Source organism: Lactuca virosa, chromosome 7 (assembly GCF_052849685.1).
Source record: "Lactuca virosa cultivar CGN04683 chromosome 7, Lactuca_virosa_CGN04683_v6, whole genome shotgun sequence".
Lineage (NCBI taxonomy): Eukaryota > Viridiplantae > Streptophyta > Magnoliopsida > Asterales > Asteraceae > Lactuca > Lactuca virosa.
In genome coordinates, this window is record NC_136432.1 from 20,419,536 (window position 1) to 20,445,805 (window position 26,270).

Sequence of the window (26,270 nt, forward strand, 5' to 3'; positions counted from 1 at the left end):
TGTTTTTGACACCTTGGCGTGCCTCTTTGCTGCAGAATAAGAGGTACCACAAATGTAAGATCCTCCAGAGATCACATTGATTACCTTGGCATCAACGGGAGGGGATCCTGGTTTGTCGAGGATCTTCTGAGGATCATGGTCTTTCTCTTTGTATCTCTCCTTTCTTCTTCCAAGGATTTCTTTGAGGTATCCTTTGCCTAAGAGGTAGCTGATCTCCTTCCTGAGAGCTATACAATCCTCTGTGATATGACCAAAGTCTTCATGGTATGCACACCATTTGGATTTGTCTTTCCAAGTGTTGGATTTTTCTCCTTTTCTTGGCCATCTTGCTTTGTCTCCAAGATCCTGCATAGAAAATATCCACAGAAAAACAATAGTCAATAATTTTAGGAAAGTCTTCTTCCTCTCCTTCATCTTCAAGAGCATTAACCCTATGATGGTCAGGTTTGGAATATGGTTTTGATTTATAGGATCTTTAGGTCGAGGAGTCGACCTTCCTATTGGGGTGATCGTATGAGCTTGGTGGGATGCTCCTCTTTTGGATCTCCTTGTCTTCTTCAAGCCTTATTAATCTTAGTGCTCTGCTCCTAACTTTGTCCATCCTTTTGCATGGAGTCATTACGAGGTCTTCGTAGAAAGGAGAGTCCTTCTTTAAGCCCATTTTAAAGGCTTCAACTGCAATCGCCATGTCGATGTTGGGGATACTCAGAGCTTCCCTGCCAAACCGGTTCACAAAAGTCCTAAGGGATTCCTTAGGATCCTGGACCACTTGATAAAGATCGCTAGTGATCTTTTCGAATATTCTGCTACAAGAAAATTAATTGTTAAATATATTAACTAAATGAGCAAACAAAGAAATAGAGTAAGGAGGAACGTTAAGAATCCATTTTAAAGTTGATCCTATGAGAGTTGAACCAAAACCCTTGCACAAACAAGCTTCCTTCAAGTGAGTGGGGATGGGAATGATCTCCATCCTTTTCCTGTATTGCGCCACATGCTCCTCGGGATCTGTAGTCCCATCGTAAGGCTTCATGATGGGGGTTTGGAAGCACTTTGGGACCTCGGTATTAGCTATTACTAGAACAAATCTTGATATCATGTGGCTTGTGGGGGATACTTTAGGTACAGGTTGAACTACTCTAGGCAAGCTTGAGATCATTTGTCTTAATTGTTGAAGTTCTTTAGCCATGATCGGGCTTAAACATGTATCAAGGTCCATAGAGTTAGTGGTAAAGATATTATTATTGACGAGGTTACCATGATCCTTGTTATTGGGAGTAACAAAGGTTTCGTTGGGATCAAGGGTCGTATGGGCTTACTCTCTTGGATTTGAGCCCCAGGCGGGAGAAGAGGCCGGTATTGAGGTCCCTATCTCGCAGAGAATCATTGAGGATCCCGTGTTATCAAAGTTCAGGATCTTGGGCTGCAATATCGAGGATGCCTCTTCTTGAGGCTTATGGATTTTTGTCCTCATTCTCTCCACTTCCTTGAGAATTGTCCTGTTATCCTCCTGTTGTTGAGCAACTTTTTGTTCCAGTCTCTTCATTATAGCGAATATTTCATTATTGGAAATCAGCACAGGAGGATCCTGAAATCCTTGGGTAGCGACCGGAGATGTGTTTTTCTTTGTGTAACATCCATAAAAATCATGTCAAATTTAAACTTTTTAAAACATTTCAAAACCAATGATTATTACAAAACTTGTTTCCAAAATAGTATAATGTCAGAGTATCCCATAATCAAATCATGAAAACATAAGGAGGTGTACGATCACGCCTTAGCCTTCCCGCAATCATCAGAAGTACCTGAAACAAAATCAACAACTATAAGCCCGAAGCTTAGTGAGTTCCCCCAAAATACCAACGCAATAAAATTATAATCATATCATATAAACAAACATCATGTATAATGAGCCTTCAGCCTGACTGGACCGCCTCGCAGGCCTTCAGCCTATCTGGACCGCAGCCTTCGGCACGTCTGGACCGCCTCACAGGGCCTTCAATCTATCCGGACCGCCCTGGGTATGTTGGCCTTCAACACAAAGCAGGACTGCCTCGACCCAACCCTCAATCAAACAATCATGTGCACATAAATATCATACGCTAGCATATATATAACAGTCAACCCGATCTAACATATCAATAGTTATAGCAACATCCTATAACCAGGATACCGACCTAACCGGTCACTAACATAGCATTATCCTATATACCAAGATACCGACCTAACAAGGTCACTAAGCATATCACCATCCTAACTACCAGGATGTAAATCAATAAATATATCATGCAATAAACCGGATACAAATCCAAAAAGGGCTGGCATTGGTGCCTTAGACCCTGTTGATATAGTGAGAAGAACTCACCTCAAAAGTAGCTCGAAGTGATATTGTCAAAATCCACCAAATGCAGCTCCAAGTCCAACACCTATATCCACCAATGATTCACCTCCATAAATTCCCAATTTACCAAAATACCCCCAGAAGTCAAACTGGTAAACCCTTGGTAAAAGTCAAAGTCAACGGTCCATGTTGACCCGACTCGTCGAGTGCAGCTAGCAACTCGTCGAGTTCCTTAAGAACTTAGGAAGTCATAAAACCCTAACTGACTCGTCGAGTTTCCAACCAACTCACCGAGTCCATGCGTGTCCAGATGTCAGGGAAAACCCTAACTGACTCGTCGAGTCCTCTTACTGACTCGCCGAGTTCATGCAGAATCAAATACGGGCAACCTTCATCCGACTCGTCGAGTCGGCTATGTGACTCGTCGAGTTCATGCAGTCCATTTCCTATCAGACGTTTTTAAGCTACTCCAAAGCTCCAACTTGTAGATCTAGCTTCCTAAGGCACAGATTCCACGTAAACTTGCAAACTTTACGTGCATGCAAGGTCCCAAAGGCTTAGAACACCAAAACCAAGTCTATAATGGACTTTAGGGCATGATGAAGGGTTAATACTAGATAAAGCTAATAGCTTTCTGAATTTGGGACCTAGAGGAGTTCACATCTGAGACCATCTCTTCTGGACAAGTTCAAATCCAAGAATGACCCCATTTTTTTTCCCAAAAATGACAATATTCATGCATGAGAGAAGGTCTAAGAAATGGAAAGCCAAGGTAAAGACTTTTTACCTTCAAATGAAAGCCAAAATGAAATGGATGCTGGATACACAGGCTCCTTCTCGTTCCAAGCTTCTAAGTCTTCTAATCTCTTCAAAAAAATGAACCAAAACACACTCTATTAGCCTCACACACTCAAATATAGAGAGTTAGCTTGCTAGGGTTTGTTTCTGGATGATAGGCTGGTAAGGGAGGCTGGGGAGAGGAGTTAAGGTTCTTTAAATAGGGAGCAAACCCTAAAATTAGGGTTCCATGCACAACCCCTACTCGTCGAGTCGGGGTCCTCTGACTCGTCGAGTAGGAGTCAGAACCCACGCGGGATGACTAGGTTCTACACGACGAGTTGGGGCCTCCAACTCGTCGAGTTCATTCAATAAAATGAATATAAAGCTTTTTTTAAAAATATACCTGGGATTCGAGGTGTTACACTTTGGTGCTTCCAAGGATTTCTTGGGAGCTCCAGCTAGAGGTGGTGGAAGGTTTATGGAGGAAATGGGAGGATTTGAGGAAGAGGACAGGGTTGATTGTGTAGACATGATTTTTCGAAAGATTTTGAACATCACTGCACCATGGTGGGCGCCAAATTTTTTTGGTTAAAAATTACACAAGTGAAACTCAACCAAATTGTATGAGAGGCTATGATGTTCAGAATCAACAAGTACAAAATGATAATCAAGGTGACACAAGTTATTAACAAGGAAAGCCCTTGATCCTTGCTAGGATCTCCGGCACAAAACCTTGGGAGGTGATAATGATCACCTTCCTTGATGATTTTATTGATTGAAGATTTTGATTACAAAGATGAATGTAAAATGTAAGTACAAGTATCGTGGATAAGCTAAAAATTGTGTGTGTAGTGTGATGAATACATGTGTTATTTATAGTCTAAAGCTAATCACAAGAAGTCTGATAATTTCAGGATCCTCCGAGATCAGCTTATAGACGTTATTTGACTTGATATTCCGGTTCTTTTGCATGGTCAAGATGATTCTTCGTTGAGAATAAGTCATTAGCTGACGATTTCTGCATATGTGAGAAAAATAAAGAAGCATATAACCGTTATATATGTTAAAAAAATAAATGATTATAATCAGGATCCTAGAGTATGTTTAAGGATCCTGAGGCTTTGAGGATCCTGAATGTAATTCTGGGGTCCTGTCCCTAACAGTGGGTTGCTCCTTTTTTGATCTCCTTGTCTTCTTCGAGCCTTATGAATCTTAATGCTCTGCTTTGGACCTCATCCATTCTCTTGCATGGGGTCATTACAAGGTCTTCGTAGAAAGGAGAGTCCTTTTTAATCCCATTTTAAAAGGCTTCAACTGCAGTCGCCATATCAATGTTGGGGATACTCAGAGCTTCCCTGCCAAACCTGTTCACAAAAGTCCTAAAGGATTCCTTAGGATCATGAACCACTCAATAAAGATCACTAGTGATCTTCTCGAATGTCTACTACAAGAAAATTGATTGTTAAAAAAAATAACTAAGTGAGCAAATGAAGTAATACAGTAAGGAGGAACGTTAAGAAGCCATTTTAAGGCTGATCTTGTGAGGGTCGAACCAAAACCCTTGCATAGGCAAGCTTCCTTCAAGAGTGTAGGAATGGGGATGATTTACATTCTTTACCTTCTCGAATGTCTACTACAAGAAAATTGATTGTTAAAAAAATTAACTAAGTGAGCAAATGAAGTAATACAGTAAGGAGGAACGTTAAGAAGCCATTTTAAGGCTGATCTTGTGAGGGTTAAACCAAAACACTTGCATAGGCAAGCTTCCTTCAAGAGTGTACGAATGGGGATGATTTCCATTCTTTACATATATTGTGCGACATGCTCCTGATGATCTGTGGTCCCATCATAAGGCTTCATGTTGGGTGTCTGGAAGCGTTTTGGGACCTCGGTGTCAGCGATTGCAGGAGTGAATATCAAGATTTTGTGGCTTGTGGGGGATACTTTCGGTATAGGTTGAACTACTCCAGGAACACTTGAGATCATTCATCTTAATTGCTAAAGCTCCTTAGCCATGATCAGGTTTAAACTTGTATCAAGGTCCATAGAGTTAGTAGTAAAGATATTATTATCGACGAAGTTACTAGGATCCTTATTATTAGGAGTAACGAAGGTTTCGTTGGGATCCTAGGTCGTATGGGCTTGCTCTCTTAGGGTTGCGCCCCAAGCGAGAACAAAGGTTGGTATTGAGGATCCTATCTCGCGGCAATTCATTGAGGATCCCGTGTTATCAAAGTTCAATATCTTGGGCTGCAAGATCGAGGGTGCTGCTTCTTGAGGCTTGTGGATTTCTGACCTCATTCTCTCCATTTCCTTGAGTATTGTCCTATTATCCTCCTACTGGTTGAGTGAATTTTCATCCCAGTCTCTTCGTCATAGCGAATATTTCATTATTGGAAATTATCAAAAGAGGATCCTAAAGTCCTTGGGTAGCGACCGGAGATGTGTTTTTCTTCGGCGCCTCAGAGGCTTTCTTCGGAGCTCCCCTGGGGGTGGAGGAAGGTTTTTAGAGGAAATGAGAAGAATGGAGGAGGAAGATATGGTCGGTTGTGTAGAACTGATTTTCCGAAAGGTTTTGAACACCACGGCCCCACGGTGGGCGCCAAATTGTTTTGGTAAAAAATCAACTAAGTAGAATCTAACCAAATCGTATGAGAGGTTGTGATATCTGTGGTAAATGAAGTAAGGAATGTTAATCAAAGTGACACAAGTGAGTTACAAGGAAAGCCATTTATCCTTGATAGGATCTCGGGCATAAAACCTTGGGAGATGATAATGATCACTTGCATTGATGTTTTTATTGATGCAAAATGTTGAATACAGAGATGAATGTGTAAATGTAAGTACAAGTATCGTAGATGAGCTAAGTGTGTCCCTAGTGTGCTAGTTACATGTGCTATTTATAATCCAATGCTAATAACAATAAGTTTGATAATTTTGGGATCCTCCAGAATTAGCATATGAACGTTATTTGACTTGGCATTCCGAGTCTTTTGCCTGGTTGAGATGACTCTCCGTTGAGAATGGGTATTGTGTTGACTCGTTCTGCACATGTGAGAAAAATAAAGAGAATATAGTTGTTACAAGTGTTAGAAATATTAGTGATAATAGTCAGGATCTCGGGATATGTTTAAGGATCTTGAGGCTTCAGAAGTATTTGAGGATCATGAATATGAGTCAATGATCCTGTCCCTAACAATATATAAAAAAAATCAAAAAAGTTCTTAAATTTAACCATATTCACGAAAAAGCCATCTTTGATTGTTTATTTTCAAAAAAATCCTTTAAATTTTCAGAAAATCCTTAGAAACCGGCATTAGCCAGGAACAAGAGTTTTTTGCAAGTGTTTACTGGTTTTTTAGGTTAAATTGCAAAATAAAAATCAGGAATGATTTTTGCGTCAATAGAATCAAACTCCGGAGACTTTACTTGAAATTTCCCTTATTTAGTAAGATAATTCAATATGAATGAAAATATCTAGTATGATGAATAAATAAAATAAAGTTTGGTAGACATAACCAATATTATAATCAAAGTTTTACAATATATTAAAAAATCAGTTTTTTTTAAAAAAAAAATTCATATTCTTTATACAATCTCTAGATTTTAAAAAATGAACAACCATTTTTTTTCGGATTACAGATGTTCAGTCCATCTTTTTTTTCTAATGTTTTATATCTTAAAAAACAAACAATACTTAAGCTTTTCTTGCCAAATTAATCCTAGTTTTACATTTTTCACCAAATTAAGTATCTAATCTTAACAAATAACACTTAAAGCTTATCTAATTATTATTATCTTATTTTATTTACTAGTTATTGTTTATATTTATTTTAATTTTTTATTAAAAATGGCAAAAAAAAATCTAAATCCAAAATAAAGATGTTACACAACCAAACAAAACTACCAGCGACCCTTTTTTAATATTCTTTGTAATGAAGATGAGGTTGGAGACTTTTTTGAATATTCTTCGTAAGACAATGATGGACGAACATCTTCCTATGTAACACCATACTTTTTGTCTTGATGCTTTCTATTTCCATTTTGGCTTTCTTCAACAACTCCGATAAACACCCATCATACATTTTAGATTTTTCCAATTTTCAAGTCAATTTGGATTCCAGTTGTTTAAAAGATGTAGATTAAATAGATAAAAAAAAGTTACATTTATTCTTGAATCCTACAAATCTATGACTAAATTTACTTCAGCATGGCACTTTGCAAAACAAATTTATATAAATCATAACGTAAATCATAACGTAAATCAAAACGTACTTAAATTTAGGGAAAGTCTTAAATCTTCTACCATGATGTTTAGTTGTGTATGAAGTCCAACATTTTACTTTAAATTTGCAATAACAATAGTGTAGACTCAATTCATTTGATTCTTTAAAAGATTACAACTTGAGATATGTGCTCAAACCGAGTTTTAACTCTATGGCGAAGAAGGGGTGATTGAAAATGTCTACCTTAGACCTTTCGACCGTCTAATTTAAACTATTCGATTTTCTAGTTTAGTGACCCAATATAACCCAAATACAAAAAAGAAAAATCTAAAAACAAATAAGATTAACCAATGCAACATAGACCACATAGACCTTCGTCATCCGGTGTTTGTAATTCATGTGGATCATATATCTTTGTAAGGTCACACCTTATGATCTGATGAGTCAAACACTTCATACGCTGTAAGTCAGCGTCAACGTCTACAACATTGACAGCACCAACGTATAAAGTTTATCAGCGCCAGCGCATAGCGTAGTTATTCTTTGTAATCTTTTATATATTAGGTAATGATATAGATAAGTATAGAATAGATCACAGATCCGGTATCTTTGTGATAAGATCGGTTCTTAGTATAGATTAGATGCAATCCCTTCAATCAAGGGATATACTTGTATAGATTAGTATATATACAACATTAGAGTAAACACTAATGTTGTTAACACTGTTGGTGTCGTAATCGTCTTTGTGACAACTCGTCTTCTTTGTGAAGACAAAACCCTTTCTTGGTGAAAGAACAATTTGGAGAACTCTTTGTGTTATTTACTTTCTATTCTTTATTTTTCTTAGATTAATTTATGTATGTTATTAATACTTGAAGTGTATCTGATCAATACAAACATTCAATTGGTATCAGAGCGGGTTATTGATACACTCAAGTAATCATGTCGACCTCTTTAACTCCAAAATCAACTGTCTGCAACAAGATCCCTTCGTTTGATAAGCACAACTTCTCTGCATGGAAATCAAAGGCCATGGAAGCTGTCGAGTTCATGGACTTTGATATGCTCGACATTGTCAACAAAGGTCATGTCGCTGTTATGCATCAATCATCCAATGATGATGCATCTAGTAGTAAGCTGAAAGAAAAAATTGTGCCTGGATATAACAAGGAATAGAAAAGGGTGTTGAATCTCGATATAAAGGTGAGAATTGCTATTGGAAACTCACTCCCTTTCGTTGTCTATCGTTTGGTTCAAAACTATTCAACCGCTCAATAGATGATTAATACACTATCATCTGCTTTTGAAAAAGAAAACTCCTCAGAGGATGAAGGTAAGTGTATCATGGATCAGATTGTTGAATCTCACGCTGACACTTCACATAATAGCATTAGGATCCTTGACGCCGATCCTCCTCACGCTGCTAAGGACTTCAAGTCAGAATGGGATGATACATCAGCGTATCAAGTAAAGAATCTTGTTAAATTCTCCTCTTTTGAACATATCGAAAAGGATGACACGATCGATCTCTTACGTTTTGATTTATTGGTCTCAAATAAAGAAAAATATGTTCTTAGTCTTGAGTTAAAGAAACTCAAGGAAAAATTCTCTTTTCTCGAAAAAAACTCTTTCTATATTAAAAAGGGAAAACACATGTATCCCGCTGAAAAAGAAAAGGTTGATCATGCTAAATGCATTCAACTTATTTTGAAAAACTGGGCATCTTCTCACTTTAATGTTACAAGAATTATTAATGTTCAGATTCCAGATCAGTGTAAGAAAATTCTTGAATGTGATATAGAAGGTGTTGTTTCCCTAACCAAAGTTGTTGAGACTAAACAAACCTTCTATAAAGTTGATTGTTTAAAAGAATATTTTAAGAGTAGATTTTTGATTTGTGCGTTCTTATTTTATAAATCAAACTTTAATTGATACCTACTGCTCTACTGATTCTAATGGAATTACTAAATGTGTTTCTAAATTATATGCTCTTGATCCTTCTCACCAACCTTCTCATCGTGAGTATGTTATTCCCTCCACTAAGATTTTGCTAAAGTTTCCTATATGTAATGGTGAAGTTCATTCTGTGAACAAAATTCTTAGCATTTTTCCTCAGTGCTCAGTTGGCAATTCTAAACCTGAAGATCAATCAAAGTCTTCTACTTCTGATGACTCTTCAATGCATCATGAGCCTCATGACAAAGTAATATCTGAGCATATCATCGAGGACATTCCTTATTCCAGAACTAAATCAAGAACTCTTAAACCAAAAAATCAAAGTTCTTCAGATTCAGCAGTTGAAAATAAATCAAAATCTAATGTTAAAGGAAAGAATTCTGGAATCAAAGTTTGTTATCGATGTGGTGATGCCTCTCATAAAGTCAGCGAGTGCACTTTTGAAAAGAACTCCGTTCGCACTGACAACATCATGACTCGCAATGATAAGTGAATCAAAAAGGGAAACTCGTTGAATTGTCTCCCTGATGACTGTTATAATATCTTTTATTGAGTGACCCTTTGAAAATGGGTCAATGTATATTGTGTACATTTTTGTATTTTTTTTGTTTAAGGACTTATTGTATATCTTAGTTTCAGGATAAAGAGCATATTTGGTATTTAGACAACGGTTGCTCAAGACATATGACAGGATTCAAGTCTCTCCTGGAAGATTTCATAAAGAAGGATGGTCCGTATAACGCCCGATTTGTCAGGTAAAACTCTTAGCAAATTATTTCATTTAATTCTTGTCTTGGACCCAAGTATGTTGTGTGTACATAAGGTATGCCGGGCGTACATAAGGTACGCTGGGAGTACTCATATGCATGCATGATGCGGGAAGCCCCCCTTGTACGTTGGGCGTACCCATGCATATTCATGGCGTATGTGAGTCAAGGGAAAACCCTAATTTTTAGGGTTTGCAACCTATTTAAGCACATTAAGTCCTCCAATCCTTCACCTTATCGGGCTCCATTGTCTCTTGAGCCATATCTCGAAACCCTAGCCAACTTAAGAGTGTTCTTGAGTTTATTGAGAGTTTTTGGGTGTTCTTTTGTGATTTTGAAGAAGAAGAAACTTGGTGGTGGTGCATTGTTGGAGTTGGAGCTTCAAGATCCAGGGCTATCTTCTTCATTGCAAGCTTCTGGAGGTAAAAAGTTCTTACCTTAATGATTCCTTGCTTAGATCTCTTTTGGTGGGTAGATTTATGAGTTTTGGTCCCATGACTTTGGTCTTATGGAGTATGGACTAATCCAGACCATTTGAGCTATCCTTTTGAACACTTAGGAGGTCATGGAGCCATAAAAATCGGATCTTGGAAGTTAAAGCTCAACCATGCATGAGTTGGTGACCACTTAAGGGAAATAGAATGCTAAATTCGTGGTTTGAATCCCATTAAGACATGAAAAAGCATAAAGTTTGCAACTTTATGGCTTAATACACTTAATGAGCTTAGATTTGAAGTGGGACATTAGGTCTCAAAGTAATCTACGAGCAACTGGGGCGTACGTAGGGTGTATGTGGGTGTACACTGAGCGTACGCACCTAGAGTCCCGACCCTTGCGAAGCATACGAGTACGTCGGTCGTAATGATGGTACGCTTAGCCTACTCAACAGAGTGGTTGTTGGGATTTTAGTTTCAGGCCACTTTGGATTTGGGCCCTTGTTGGGTCGCGAGCCTTGTTGTGATTTAGTGATAGGATTTCACGATTTAGCAGCTCGAGTGCGATTTGATATCTTCAGTCTGAGGTGAGTTTCCTTCGCTTTACTCATGGGTCGAAGGCACCAATGTCGACCCACTAGACTATGTTGGTAGGATGATAATTGTCTTCGCGACAATTTACTGTATTGCATGTATATGTGACTCTTACTGTTATGATTATGTGTTAGTTGTAGGGGTGAAATAGACCCGATACTGGTTGAAAGAGACCGAAGGGGTTTAAATATACCCAGTATCAGTTGAAAGAGACCGAATGGGTTGAGATATACCCAGTACCGGTTGAAAGAGACCGAAGGGGTTGAAATAGGCCCAGTGTCGGTTGAAAGAGACAGAAGGGGTTGAAATAGACCCAGTTATGCTTTGACTGTTATGTATGTATGGTACGAGGTATTTTAGGGAAGCTCACTAAGGTTTGTGCTTATGATTTTCAGTTTGCGTTTCAGGTACTTCCAGCTCGAAAAGGAAGGGCCTGACTTGTTCGCACCGCATCCGCCCGTGTTTTTCCGCATTATGTGATTTTGTGATTTGTACTATGATAATATTTTCATTATGATACACTTTTGGTTGTTTTGACATTACTATTGGATGTTTGAAATGAAATTTTTTATCTGGAAATTTTGGGATGTTACGGTTTGACTGTTACGTATGGAGATAATGGCAAAGGAGCTACAAAGGGATATGGATCCATAAAGTGCAACTCTATTTTTTTCAAGAATGTATCTTATATGAAAGGTCTTCAACATAACCTCATTTCTATCAGCCAACTGTGTGACGCTGGCTATGAAGTTCTCTTTAACAAGAGAGAAGGAAAGGTTGTTGATCAAAAGAGTGTCACTGTTCTTACTGCAAATCAACAAAACGACATCTATGTTCTGGATATGTTTTCTACTGACAACACTCTTCATCTTTGCTTCTTCTCTCATGCTCAGTCTTATCTAAATTTCATGTGGCACAAGAGGCTATCACATCTAAACTTCAAGAACATTTCAAAGATTGCAGGGAATCAACTTGTAAGAGGAATTCCTAAAATGCAGTTTGTTAGGGATAAGCTGTGCTCAGCGTGTGAAAAGGGGAAGAAAACCAAGTCTTCCTTCAAGCCAAATTCATGCTCTTTTATTGTCAAACCTCTTCATCTTCTTCACATGGATCTGTTCGGACCAGTTCCGGTTAAGTTAAGGGTTGGAAAGAAATACACTCTCGTCGTTGTGGATGAATTTTCAAGGTTTAGATGGGTAGTCTTTTTAAGAAAGAAGATTCATGTCGCTAATGAAATCATTGCCCTCATTAAGCAATGAGAAGTCCTCTATGATCACAAAGTAAGGTAATTACGTAATGACCACGGAACTGAATTCAAAAACTCCTCTCTGGAAGACTTTTGCTCAATCTCAATAATTTCTCAGAACTTTTCGACAGTTAGAACTGTTGGATTAGGTTTCTAAGCCCATAACTATATTTGGTATGTACTTGAATTGATAGTAGCATAGTCCTTTTGGGTTGCATTCACACTTGCAACTAGACAGGATGATTAATTGAGGAAGAGGATAATTTATTCATTTGATTAATAATTGAAATAAATGATTTATTAATATATTATGGAAATTATATATTAATTAGAAATCATATTTTTAATTAATATTTAATCAGAAATTAATTTGGAATTAATTTTGGGATTAAAGGAATTAATTAATAGTGCAGGGGCTATTTTGCAATTAATTAATAGTTGTGGATTGGGCTCTTGGATTCCCTTGGAAAGGCTTGGCCGAAAATCCTTGGAAGGATCTAGAGATTTTCGTCCAAGTCCTTAAGGATAAGGAATCCATGGGCTGCTTAGGCCTTAAGCTAAGGGATTAGGGTTTCCTTATCTTAACCCTAGCTTTGGCTCTAAACAATCTCAACTATAAATAGAGCCTTACCCCTAAGAAATTCCAGCCATCCCTTAGAAACATTAAAGAGCCGAAATTTTGAGCAATTACCTCCTCTCTGCTCTATCTCATAATCATCATCTTGCCTTGGTGTGTTTGTGAGCCATTAGAGGTACTACACTTGTGGTACTTGTTCTCAAAGTCAAGATCTTCAAATGAATCATTGTTATTACTAAATAACAATAAAGGTATGTATCTAAAACCTAGTTTTATGTTAATTTCAAAAAATGTACATTCCTCCTAGGGTTTCTAGTTTTTGTGTTCAATGCTTGTATGTCTAATAGTGAAAACATACATCTTTCAATTAGGGTTGCATGCACACATAGGATTGTTTGCTATGTATAAAATCCATCAAGAACTCCCCAACAAAATGGTATTTCAGAGAGAAAAAATAGAACTCTCATTGAAGCCGGAAGAACTATTGTCGTTAAAGTCGGTCTTTCCTTGTCATTTTGGGTTGAAGTTGTCACTACAACATGTTATACCCAAAATCGGTCTATCATTTTTAAGCTTCATGGGAAATTTGCTTATGAGCTACTAAAAGGAAGGAAACCGGACATCTTTTATTTTTATGGGTTTGGATGTGTTTGTTACATATTGAATCAAAGAGATCAGCGTTCGAAGTTTGAAGCTAAAGTTGATGAAGGAGTGTTTCTAGGTTACTCCAGCGTATCTAAGGCTTTCAGGGTATTTAATATTTCAAGGAAAATTGTTGAAGAAATAGCTCATGTCACCTTCGATGGAGACTCATTCATTCATGATCGAGTTGATCGCTTGTCATCAATTCTGAATGAACTTACTCATAGTCCCTCAGACCATGTTCCTGAATTCTTGTCAAATGACGATGATCTTGTTGTTCCTAATGTTGATCAATTAATCAATCCACAACCTATCTATGAAGATCAGCCTGTCATCCATGAAGAAGTTGATCCATCCAATAAGGAAGACTTTGCCCAAAGCAATACAAATGAAAGTTCTAATCCAAGAATCCTTCGAGACCATCCTGAATCTCAAATCATTGGAGATGTAAATTCTTGGATTCTCACTCGCAACATAGTCAGCAACAATTTTTGCATGTTTGCAAACTTCGTCTCAATGATTGAACCAAAGAATATTGTTGATGCCTTGAAAGAAGCTGACTGGATCAAGGCCATGCAGGATGAGCTAAATGAATTTGAATGTCATCGTGTGTGGACTCTTGTTCCCAAACCTCAAGGAAAGATTATCATTGGCACTCGCTGGGTTTTCAAGAACAAAATGGATGAAGATGGGATTGTCATAAGAAACAAAGCTAGGCTTGTGGCTCAAGTTTTATGTCAGCTTGAAGGATTAGACTATGATGAAACATTTGCTCTTGTGGCTAGACTTGAAGCAATACATCTGTTTCTTGTCTTTGCCTCTTTTAAAAACTTTAAAGTCTATTAAATGGATGTCAAGACTGCCTTCTTGCATGGAGATATTCAAGAAGAAGTTTTTTCTAAAACAACCTCCAGGATTTGAAAGTGAAGAGTTTCCAAATCATGTGTATTGTCTTGATAAAGTTGTCTATGGTTTGAAGCAGGCGCCTAGGGTATGGTATGACACATTGGCAAGCTATCTTCTTTCAAGTGGATATAAACAAGGGAAGATCAACAACACTTTTTTCATAAAGCATTCAGGATCCCATATCATTCTTGCCCAAGTGTATGTGGATGATTTCATCTTCGGATCCACTAATGAAAAGCTTAGTTCAGAATTCGCGGAGATCATGGCCAAGAAATTCGAGATGAGCATGATAGGTGAACTAACCTTCTTTTTGGGTTTGCGGGTCAAACATCTAATTGATGGTATCTTTGTTTGCCAATCTAAATATATTACACATACGCTGAAAAATTATGGGTTCTCTGATTGCAAGCCAATAAAGACTCTGATGTCCTCATCGGCGTCTATTGGCACTGATCTAAATGGTGTTGATGTAAATGCAACTCTGTTTCGAGGAATGATAGGCTCTTTACTCTATCTTACATCCAGTCACCTTGACATTATGTTTGCTACTATATTATGTGCTCCTTATCAAGCCAATCTTAAGGAATTTCATCTTCTCACTATGAAAAGGATCTTTCGTTACTTAAAGCATATACCCAATCTTGGGTTATGGTACCCTCGTGATTATGAGTTCAAGCTGGTGTGTTACACTGACTCTGATCATGGTAGATGTGGCATCGATCACAAAAGCACTTTAGGAGGAGCTCAAATGCTTGGAAATAGATTAGTAAGTTGGTCCAGCAAAAAGCAGACTTCAGTGGCTTGTTCTACCGCTGAAGCTGGATATGTTGCCGCTGGAAGGTGTTGTGCTCAGATTCTATGGATTCAAAATCAGCTCTTGGATTATGGTCTAAACTTCTCGAAGACACTCATCTGTTGTGACAATACCAACGCCATTCAGATGATACAAAATCCAGTGCAACATTCCAAGATCAAGCACATCGACATTCGTCATCATTTCATCAGGGACATGGTCCAAAAGGGAAAAGTGGAGTTGTTTTACATTCCATCCACTGATCAGCTGGCTGACGTTTTCACTAAGGCATTGGACGAGAAGACTTAAAACAAATTGATTGTAGATCTTGGCATGGTTTCAATAATTTAACTACTTTCTAACTCTTTTGATTACTTTCTAAGAAACACAAAAACAAATGTTGCTTTTATTATGTTTATGGATTTTTATATAATTTGTTTAAGCTTCGATTCTAGTATTTACAAGTATTCTCTTGCCTCTCCTATTCATATTACATGCCTATCTAAGATTTATTTACATCTCCTTCTTCAAAGTTTGTAAGAGCTGAAAGATCTTAATGCTCTTGCTATTGAGAAAAAGAGTGGCGTCGTGTCCTCTTCTTCTTGAGGATACCCTTTTTCTCCTCCACTCACTGTTATGTATGCAAAGAGCAACCATCAATGCAGTAAGTCTTGTTTTCATCTACTGACTCATGATCTGATAAAACCTCGAATGCCCTCGTGTTGATCTTGAGGACACAATGGTTTCATGGATTTGAGTCAGTTAACTCGTTGGTTACAAAGACTGATCTCTACTTCTCTTTTGCTCTTGATAGATATGAAGCTTGGAGTCTATCTGGAATGTTTCAGTGATTAGTGGATTCATCATTCTTGATTTATAGTGAGATGTATTATATATTTATCTTCACTTGTGTTCTCTTTTATAGCCGGTCTTGAAGGGTAGATATCTCAAACAAAGAAATTTAATAAATTAGCAATTACTTCAAAAGATTTCTTTTTGAAGATACTGTGCAAAAGATCTTCTAAAAAAGGCTATATAAAGAGCCTCTAAAAAAGGCTGCATATTCCTTTCCTTATTTGACTAATTGTATTCTTATATTGTTTATTATTTTGTACCATCTTTAAAGGGAATCTGACGGTGGCAATTCTAAGCCTACTATGCAACTTTTAACAAATCATCGTCCCTAGAAGCATGTTGTTGTATGTGACTAAATCTCTCTAAGTTTCTCATCAGCGAGACCATCTGCTGAGAATATTGAGTCACCCCCTCACACTGACTGTCTAGCATTGTCTAAACTTTCTAAGTGAGATTGTCTGGTCCAAATAAAATTGATAAAAAGGCTTGGGTGTTTATCTTTATTTAACTATTTTACCTGACCCTGTCCCTGGAAGCATGCTTTCCTTATGCATCAAGTCTCATGTTCTGCTGAAACATTGAGAAAAACCCAATGGCTTACTCTGATTGCATAGTCATCAGTGTAAGAGTTACTTGTTTGGTCCTTTAATGACAAAGGGTTGTTCATGTCCCTGACCTCCTAGTCTAAGGTATGACATGGTATCATTATGAGTTAACTGTGAATCTTTGATTCTAGAATGCAACTTATTCTATGATACGGAAGTCTAAACCACTTCTTTTTTATGAGTTAAGCTGTTTATGATTCACGCTGATTTCACCTCGGCATGACTGAAACACACCATTCTTTTTATAAATTCTTCTTTAGAATTTTATGATTCAACGTATGATACCAGACGCTGATGAAAATTCAGAAAATATGTGTCGATGGGTATATCATTGCGCGTGATATATTACATGCACCTACCCACTCTTTCCCAATAATCATAGTCCGTGATAAAACTTCGACATTAATTCTTTGTCGATGAGTACATTTCATACTGGAATGTATTACATGCAACATAACACTCTTGCCATTTTCTTCTAATAAAAGTGATTAATGAGTCAGCGTATGAATCCACACGCTGATGAAATCTCGCAATACTATGTCAGTGAATGTTAGTTTAAGCCAATACTATGAAGATGCATCACAATCATACTAAACTACAAACTACAACAACTCTATTCATGTGTTTACTGGTGATGTCAAAAAAGGGTAGAGAATCTATATAGAAAAGCACAATCTAAGGGGAGTCGAGTCAAGCTAATATCATCATTCTCAGCTAGTTGAGTCAAGTTGATCCACATTTTTCAAGTCAGCTCGTCGCCTTCACCTATTCATCCGCCGTCCGCTGCGATTCATAAATGTTGCCTCAACTGCTTGATAAGTCATTCATTTTCTCAGGGGGAGCATTAGTTAAAGCTGAAACGTTAAAAATTCATTCTTCCTCTCAGGGGGAGCACAAACTAAAGAATTCGTTGAAGATTAGTTTTGACATCATCAAATAGGGGGGATTATAAGGTCACACCTTATGATATGATGAGTCAAACACTCCATACGTTGTCTGTCAGCGTCAACGTCTACAACATCGACAACGCCAGTGTATAAAGCTTATCAGCGTCAACGCATAGCGTAGTTATTCTATGTAATCTTTTGTATATTAGTTTATAGACAAGTAGAGAATCGATCACAGATCTGATACCTTTGTGATAAGATCGGTTTTTAGTATAGATTAGACGCAATCCCTTCAATCAAGGGATATACATGTATAGATTAGTATATATACAACATTAGGATAAACCCTAATGTTGTTAACACGGCTTGGTGTCGTAATCGTCTGTGTGACAACCCGTCTTCTTTGTGAAGACAAAACTCTTTCTTGGTGAAAGAATAATTTGGAGAACTCCTTGTGTTATTTACTTTCTGTTCTTTATTTTTTTTTTTAGATTAGTTTACGTTTGTTCTTAATACTTGAAGTGTATCTGATCAATACAAACCTTCAGTCTTTGATTTATTAAGTGTAAACAAGTTTCCAACTTGGTTCTTATAGCTATCATAAAAGAAGATCAATAGAACCACATTAAGACATGTATCGCATAAGTAGACTCTGACAATCAAGTAACACCAGTGTATAATGCAGATGGTTTTTCTAGGCTGGAAAGTGTTGGATTAGGTGTCTAAGTCCTTAACTAAATTATTATAAACTTAAATTATTAGCAAAGTCCTTTTGGGTTGCCATCAAACCTATTAATTGACTGGAATGCTTTATGGAGAGAAATGACGATTTGTTAATTTATTATATTATTAATAAATTAATTAGAAATCAAAATAAATAATTTATTAATATCTTTTGAGAAAAACATAATAATTAGAAATTATATTATTAATTAAAAATTAATCAGAAATTAATTGGAATTGATTTTGGGATTAATTTGATTAATTAAAAGTAGAATGACTAAAAGTGTCAATGTCCAAAAGTTGAACATTGACTGATTCTAGAACCTTCCTAGGATTGGGGACGGTTCTAGAGGGGTTTATGGAGCTTTTCTAGGAGTTTTAGGAAGCTTAGGGTTGCTTGGAGGGAAAGAAAATGGTTAGAATTATCCAAAAGGAAACTTGTTTTTTATACACCTCCTCAAGTCCTATAAATACCCAAGGCATAGGGTTTCAGATTTCACTCTTCCAAAGAACCATTAGAGCCGAAAGTCATACGTTCTACTCCCCTCTCTTCAATAGCCTCCAACTGCTAGGGTTTGGGTGTGAGCCATCAGAGACACGAGATTTCTGGTGCTGACTTTCTGAAGTTCTACAAAGAAGGATTACTAGTTTATTTACAAAAGTAAACTATAAGGTATGTTTTTATTATCCCTTCTCATAAATCGAAAATAGCAATGTACTTTAGGGTTCTTAAATTCAAATTAGTGTTTGCATATCATAATGAGAACGTAGATCCTTTAGGGTGTATGTGAACTTAGGGTTTTAGGTTTTCCACAAAAAATATGATTTTTGTTACCTATCAAACCCATCAGAAAGAACCTCTATGTGAGAAGTGTATGTGACTGAGAGAGTCCAATATAGACGTCTTAGATTATCCTCCAAATGGGGAGGGAAACTCCATTTTTATAGGTTCAAATGAAAGGACAACGACAGAGAATGAAGGGACATGAAGACGATGTGTGCTCCGACCCTTTTCTGTCATTAGATGTGACAAAATATGGGCATCAAGGAGGTGTCGTTGTCCAACTAATGGGCCTAACACCATTACACACCATTCTCAAAACACTTGGTAACGAATGAGGTTAGGATTTTTTGTATACATGCCAAGGCAAACGAAGTATTGGAAGAAGAAAATGAAGGCGGAATTGAGTTTTTATGGGAAACAACATAAGTAATTAGAATTAAGAGAATCTTTTTTTTTTTTTCTAAATTCTTGATCGGTAAAGATAGCAAAAGTGGTTGTAAGGTTAAAGGGGATATGAGAGGAAAAAATATTGAAATACCTAGGAATGTGAATGTGAGAGCTCTAATGGAAAATATTAAATGGTGTTACATAGAGGTACCATAAATGTCACAAATCCTAAAGCTATGGCCAAAATAATAATAATAATAATAATAATAATAATAAATACAAACCAAAATACCAAATGGACTAAATTTGTAATTTATTTATTCTACATTATGTATTGAAGATGAGCTTAATAAAAAAACAAACGAAAACATCCACCGGCCACCCAGTCGTTGAGGTCCTCTTTCTACCTTTTTTCCATGTTCTGCATTAGAAACTTCAAGGAAACCCACGTGATCGCAACCATTGATTGGCACATTTCAGCATCTGTATTTAAAAAAACTCTGACATCCCTCCACGACAGATAACAACCATGGATTCCGGCCAACAGACTCGTCAAAACGTCGTCGTGATGCGCCATGGCGACCGGATTGACAACTTCGAGCCGCTATGGACTGAGAAAGCTGCTAGGCCATGGGATCCGCCGTTGGTGTTAGATGGCAAGGTTAGGGCATTCTCTACCGGTAAGAAATTCAAAAAGGACCTCCGTTTTCCGATTCATCGCGTCTTTGTATCGCCGTTTCTTCGATGCCTTCAGACAGCTTCCGAAGTCATACACGCTCTTTGCGCCGTCGATTGTAATGTTACTCAAATGAGCTCTGCCGACGGCGTCAAAATCGATCCTTCTATGCTCAAGGTCATATCCTGATTACCTGTTTATATCGTATTATTGATTTATTCATTGATATCGATTCTTTTGAAATACAAAAAATTACCAGGAATAATCCGAGAGAACCATGATTGTGCCTGATTTTTGATGATCGGAGTACAGATAAATGATTATGATCCTGATAATTAAGCTGTATATCTAATTAGTTGTTAGTTCTGGAAGGCATCTATGAGCTTGATATAATCGGATATCTCCTCTACTAATCGAAAACTTGGAGTTTCAAATTCGATTTTGCCTAATGACTAGTGCCCGATCCACATTAAAATTTCTGGAAATTCACTGATTAAAGTAACTAATTGTCCGAAGCAGGGCTTGTTCAAACTTCAAAGTTAGAAACTCTTCCATGGGAACCTATAATTCAAACTCTACCCTTGAGTGTGTTAATTGACATGTAGCAAAAATTTCAGGCTTCTTGGATATGGTTTCCTAGATCTTTCTAACAAAGACTATTAGTACTTTGAAGATCATAGTTTGACATTTTGATATGTTGCAGGTATCTGTTGAATATGGACTATGTGAAATGCTGAACAAACGAGCCATACGAGCTGAGAACGCCCCTAAAGATGGAGACTTTGCTTTTACTATTTCAGAATGTGAAGCTGTTTTACCACAAGGGACAGTTGATTCAACTGTAGAACCAGTTTACAAAGAGGTTATTAACTTATTATAAGACCAAAAGTCTCTTAATCACTTTCTTGTAATTTTTATTCTACTTCTAAACCTATCAACTTTATCAGCTACCAAAATGGGAAGAGCCAACAGAGGTGGCTAGAGACAGGTACAAGAATATTATCAAGATTCTTGCTGATAAATACCCTACCGAAAACTTACTGCTTGTGACACATGGTAAGTGTTGTGTTTGTTAGTACTTGTTTAGGAGGGCATTTATGTCTTTTCCATTCCATTCCATCCAAACAAACAGACCCCTTTGGATTTTGATGCAGGGGAAGGTGTTGGGGTGTCAGTGACTTCATATGCACGTGATGATTTGCTAGTGAGTGAAGTGGAATATTGTGCATATTCAAAGCTTCATAGAACAATTTCCACCAAAGGAGCTGGGGAATTTGAATTGTGTATGAATCTTAAGCAGAGTGGTATTTCCTATATACCCACACACGTTGATGAAGAACAATCCACATCATAAAGAAACCAAGATTCTAAAGCTTTTTTTTAAAAGCTTAGTTATGAAATTTACATATTTAGCCTTCATCTATTTGAAATGTTTTATATAAACTTGTCATTTAGTTTGTCGTTTTTAAGCACAAGTCATATTTGATATTGAACAAGAACAACCATATAGTTTTAATAGGTAAAAAATGGTAAAAATAAATGTTCAATTTTATTAAGGGGGTGAAATGAAAATACTATTGAGATGAGGGGGTTACATGTCATTAGACAATAAAAGATTAAGAGGTTGAGAAAAAAATAAATGGTAATAAGTAATAAGCTCTTCAAATGTTTATTTCAAATAGTAAAAAACTATATATAAGTGGCCATCGTATGCTCTATTTATTACCTAAAATATCACATGATAGCAAACATCACTAACATTGTGTGACTTACCTAATAAATAGACGGAGATAAAAATATTTTTTTTTTATCTAAACCAAAAACTTCGTACTTGAAGCTTTAAAAGAAGGAATTTATGTTGAATGAATGTGACATTGTTGCATACCTACAATAATATTTGGTAGAGGTGAACAAAATCGATCAAGGAATATATATATATATATATATATATATATATATATATATATATATATATATATATATATATATAATGGATTTTCTAACATTTGTCTAAAGACATACATACGAAACATTAATTAATGATAAATATATAATTAGAGACTTATAAAATATAATATATAAGTTGTTATTTTTTCTTAAAACATTGTAGCCTAAAAATCTATTAAATTATAAAAATGAATTGTTTTTTTTTTGGATGACTTGATTATAATCAGGTAGATTCTTTAAAATATAATAATATAATAAAAAATATAATAAAGTAAAAGACAATAGTACACTAATAGCATTATTAGTAGTTATTTCTTATATTTAACCTTACTAATTATTATATCTTTATATAAATAATCAATAGCGTCATCATATTTAATCTTTACTAATTTGGCCTTTGTTTTATTCGATTAGAATTAAACAAAAGAGAATGCCCTTGTTAAATGTTAATTGTTACCTACCCCCTTCAAATTCAAAATTTGTCTTTGAGTCTTTGTCTCTTTGACTTATTCTTTATATATTTGACCAACAAATATTTCTATTTCGGTAAAAAAAAATGTGCATAAATGTATTACATACCACTTTATCTATTTGTAAATACCACTTTTTCAAGTCATCAACTTATTCATGTTCGACAACGACGTTTGTTTTTTCTAATTTTTGAGACAATTCACACGTTTTCTATCACTGCTGTGCTTTATATCATGTGGGGGAGTACATTGACTAACTGGTCCAAAAGTTAAGAATTGAACACAAACTTGGAAAACAAAACCAAATTATACGGAAATCAAATCTCTGCTGTTTGATCAAAAGATAAAAGATATTTACAAAAATAACCATATTATTTGGAAGATAAGAGAAATGGCTTAGTTTTTGGGATTTGCAAAAATAATCATCAGTCCCGAAACGATCATTTTGGATCTCAAGAAATATATAATGTGATCTTTCATTTGTATGTTTCTTAAACTTTTGTTAGAGTTCAGTAAAAAAAAAAAAAAAAAGCTAATGTGATCTTTCATTTGGGTGAAGCCGTAGCTTTTATGTGTAGAAAGGTTGGACAAAAATAATTTTGAAATTTTGAAAAATATAAATCGAAATAAAAGCTAAATTTTTTCAAAAACTACTTGAAAATATCCAATCTAACAAGACTATATGAAATATTTATTATGCGGGAAGAGAGAAGCTCTTTTATTCTAGCTTTTGAATTATGAATTTTTTGTTTTAGGATTAAAAGTGTTTTATATAAAATAAAATTTTTAAATTCATACTCATAAACAAAGATTTTTATTTAATTTGAGCTTTTTTTTAAGCTATTTGCCTCACACACCAAAAGCTCTAGTTATTTTTTTAAGGATGTTTGAGATTGTTTTTCAAATGAATTTTTACTTTTAGTATTTTCAAAAATTCAAAAAATTTTAAAAGATGTTTGGGAACTAAAAAAGTTATTTTCAAAGTAACTTTTTGCCAAGAAGAAAAATAAGATTTTTCAAATGTAGAAAACTTAGTTTTTTTTTTTTTTGTAAAAGGTAAATTAAATTCAAAGGTTAGCAACCTAAACACTTTTTAAAAACAATTTTTATATTTTGCCCCCTCTAAAGTCAAAAAGAAGTTTTAAACTTAAAAAGTAATCACAAACACCCCCTTATTGTCTTCAAGATTTAGCATTTTACCATTCCAATTTATTAAGGTATAAATTACTTGATTCCAATGAATTATGTCAATCACATGATACTTTAGGCAATGATTAGCACTTGTTTTTAATTGTTTTCCAATCCAGAAATTATAACCGTGCTGCAAAAATGATGTTTGATTGTAATTTCAAAAGCATTAAATAATAGTTTTCTTCTCATTACATGTGTAAACAATTATGGTCCTGCTTTCATTTTACCTTTTACGTCCTATTTGTCATTTTCAATTTGTAAACACCTTATGCTCGATCCAAGGATAAATGAAAGATTATAAGTTATAACTGACCCAAAATGGAATATAACAAATAGACAAACTTTGAGCAAAACGAATCTCAGAAACAATTCAAGAAGCAATATCCATAGCTCACGGATTACCATCAAAATCAAAATCAAGACCTACATCCCCATAACAATATCCAAAACCTTACACCACATTGGAGTGATTATCAGTTATTTGTTATTTGTTATCTCTATCTGGTTTTGAATAACCAAAATATGTACCTCAAGCAAAATGATTTAAGAGATTACTTGATTTATCCCCTACCCTTGACTCCAAGCCCAGACCTTATATTTGCCCCAAGTTCCATGGCATCCTTCACCTACATTATCAAAACCAATTTCTTTTTTACTTAATACAGAGAAATAATCAGGTATAGATTTAGCAAGAACTTTAACTACCATAAGACTAATCCTCATGCTTATAAATACTAGTAAGTTACAATTCATATAAATTCCTATCAACAGCTTTTCATAATTCATACTACAAGCATATTTTCGATAAGAATCAATCCATGGACACAAACACTGAGAAGAAAAGGTAAGACCAAATTACACTTCTATGTTTCAATTGCAGGGTTCAATTTGATTCCAATGTTGACGTTTATACATATGCATAATCAAGAAATTTAATCAAGAAATGAAATGAGATGATCATGGATAATGATTCAAATTGCCTCAGAAATCTGACCTAATTCAGTTACGAATTTCATAGAGAATCAAAATGCTCTGATTCATTTTTTAAGATTATACTCATATTATCTTTCATACCTACAAATTGGGCGAAACTATGACCTAAAACCTACCAATTATTTTGCAAAAGATCTTACGATTCACCGTAATTGAAGAGAAGAAAGTGTACCGAGTGGATGCCGGAGGCACTAAAGGTTCCGACAGTGGCGGTTGCTGTGGCGCCGACGAAGAGAGAAGCTACGCCAAAAGCTTTGAGGGGCATGAGTCGTGAGTCGCCGGAGTAGCCTTTGCGGAAGGAGTATATGCCCCAAGCCACTTGGACGCCGCTGGCGGCGACCCACCACCAGTAGCCACTTGATCCACCACCGGTGTTACTGTTAGTCCCTTTCTCCATTTCCTTGCCGCGGATCTTGGCAAGTAAATTACAGAGTGCAACTTTCTTTTTGTTTGGGGTTTTTATGATACCAATGTTGGCAAACGACATACAACAAGGGACTAAACTACAAATGATACGACTCCAAGGACTGAATATATCGTTTCTCAAAAGATAAGGGTAGCAAGAAACCACCGGTACAAATTTGATGGGCTTTACACACACTTCGGTTACTTCAGTATGTGATTGTTGATGATGAAATCTGCACGTCTACACCAACACTGTATCGTGTTTATTTATCGCCTTTAAATTAAATTTCGTTCTAATTATCTTTCGTTAATTTAATTATTATCGTACAACGAGTGAGATGGTAAACGGGCAACAAGCTGCGCTGATAAGCTTAGTTAAATAAAAAAAATAGATATTGAAGTAGTTAAAGAATAATCCAAAAACAGATAAAAACTTTGGAAATTTGACACAAAATTGTAAGTCTATACTGAAATTGGCATTAACTTTTTGTAAGAATCTAGAAAAAGAAAATTTTGGTATTAATTGTGTATAGATGCCAATAGTTACCCTCAAACTAATAAATGAGACGGAAATAACAGTTTTGAGCCAGTCTACCTCTCCCAAACCCATCCCCCTCCATTGCTGATGAGAGACGGTAAGAAAATGGCATGGCAAGCTCCACACAAAACCTCGGCATGTCGAGGTGAGGGGTCGATGTTCTCCATCTTGCCGAGCTCCACATTAGATCTCAGTCACATAACGGAGTCAAGACCAAAGTTTAGTGGTAACACAAAAATAATCGCATAATATATAATAGGGAAAAAATAAAAACTACAATTTCATTAGAGATAACAAAGTGACAAACTATACTATAAAATATATATTACATTTTAAAGTTGACATCTTCGTTTTTTCATTTTCCGAAAGCGAGTAGTCACATTCTCAAGTGTTTTCTTTTCTACACTACAAATCAATGCCCCATTTATAAAGTCGCTACCTATTCTATGCAAATTGTTCTTAGCAAACAAACAATATATATCACGTGGTCAGAGGAAATGTGTGATCAAAGATTACAATCGAACAATCGGCAAATTTTTCTCGCACA

At 35.9% G+C, this 26,270-nt stretch overlaps 3 protein-coding genes across 3 annotated transcripts; 2 read left to right on the top strand and 1 right to left on the bottom strand.

Annotated features, from left to right (window-relative positions):
- The first annotated feature begins 8,625 nt into the window (after nt 1-8,625).
- Nucleotides 8,626-15,571, top strand: LOC145126452 (uncharacterized). Its single transcript, XM_079061819.1, has 6 exons — nt 8,626-9,171; nt 9,464-9,694; nt 10,411-10,492; nt 11,795-12,284; nt 13,593-14,373; nt 14,546-15,571. Exons 1-6 carry the CDS (start codon nt 8,626-8,628, stop codon nt 15,569-15,571), a joined length of 3,156 nt encoding a protein of 1,051 aa, XP_078917945.1.
- Nucleotides 15,572-19,892: 4,321 nt separating this feature from the next.
- LOC145125385 (uncharacterized) lies at nt 19,893-21,636 on the top strand. Its single transcript, XM_079060850.1, has 4 exons — nt 19,893-20,356; nt 20,883-21,041; nt 21,127-21,235; nt 21,334-21,636. The coding sequence occupies exons 1-4, from the start codon at nt 20,033-20,035 to the stop codon at nt 21,531-21,533; spliced, it is 792 nt and encodes a 263-aa protein (XP_078916976.1). The 5' UTR covers nt 19,893-20,032; the 3' UTR covers nt 21,534-21,636.
- Nucleotides 21,637-24,129: 2,493 nt separating this feature from the next.
- LOC145125183 (StAR lipid transfer-like protein) lies at nt 24,130-25,302 on the bottom strand. Its single transcript, XM_079060672.1, has 2 exons — nt 24,953-25,302; nt 24,130-24,413 (listed from the first exon to the last, which is right to left on the bottom strand). Exons 1-2 carry the CDS (start codon nt 25,265-25,267, stop codon nt 24,348-24,350), a joined length of 381 nt encoding a protein of 126 aa, XP_078916798.1. The 5' UTR covers nt 25,268-25,302; the 3' UTR covers nt 24,130-24,347.
- Nucleotides 25,303-26,270: the final 968 nt, after the last annotated feature.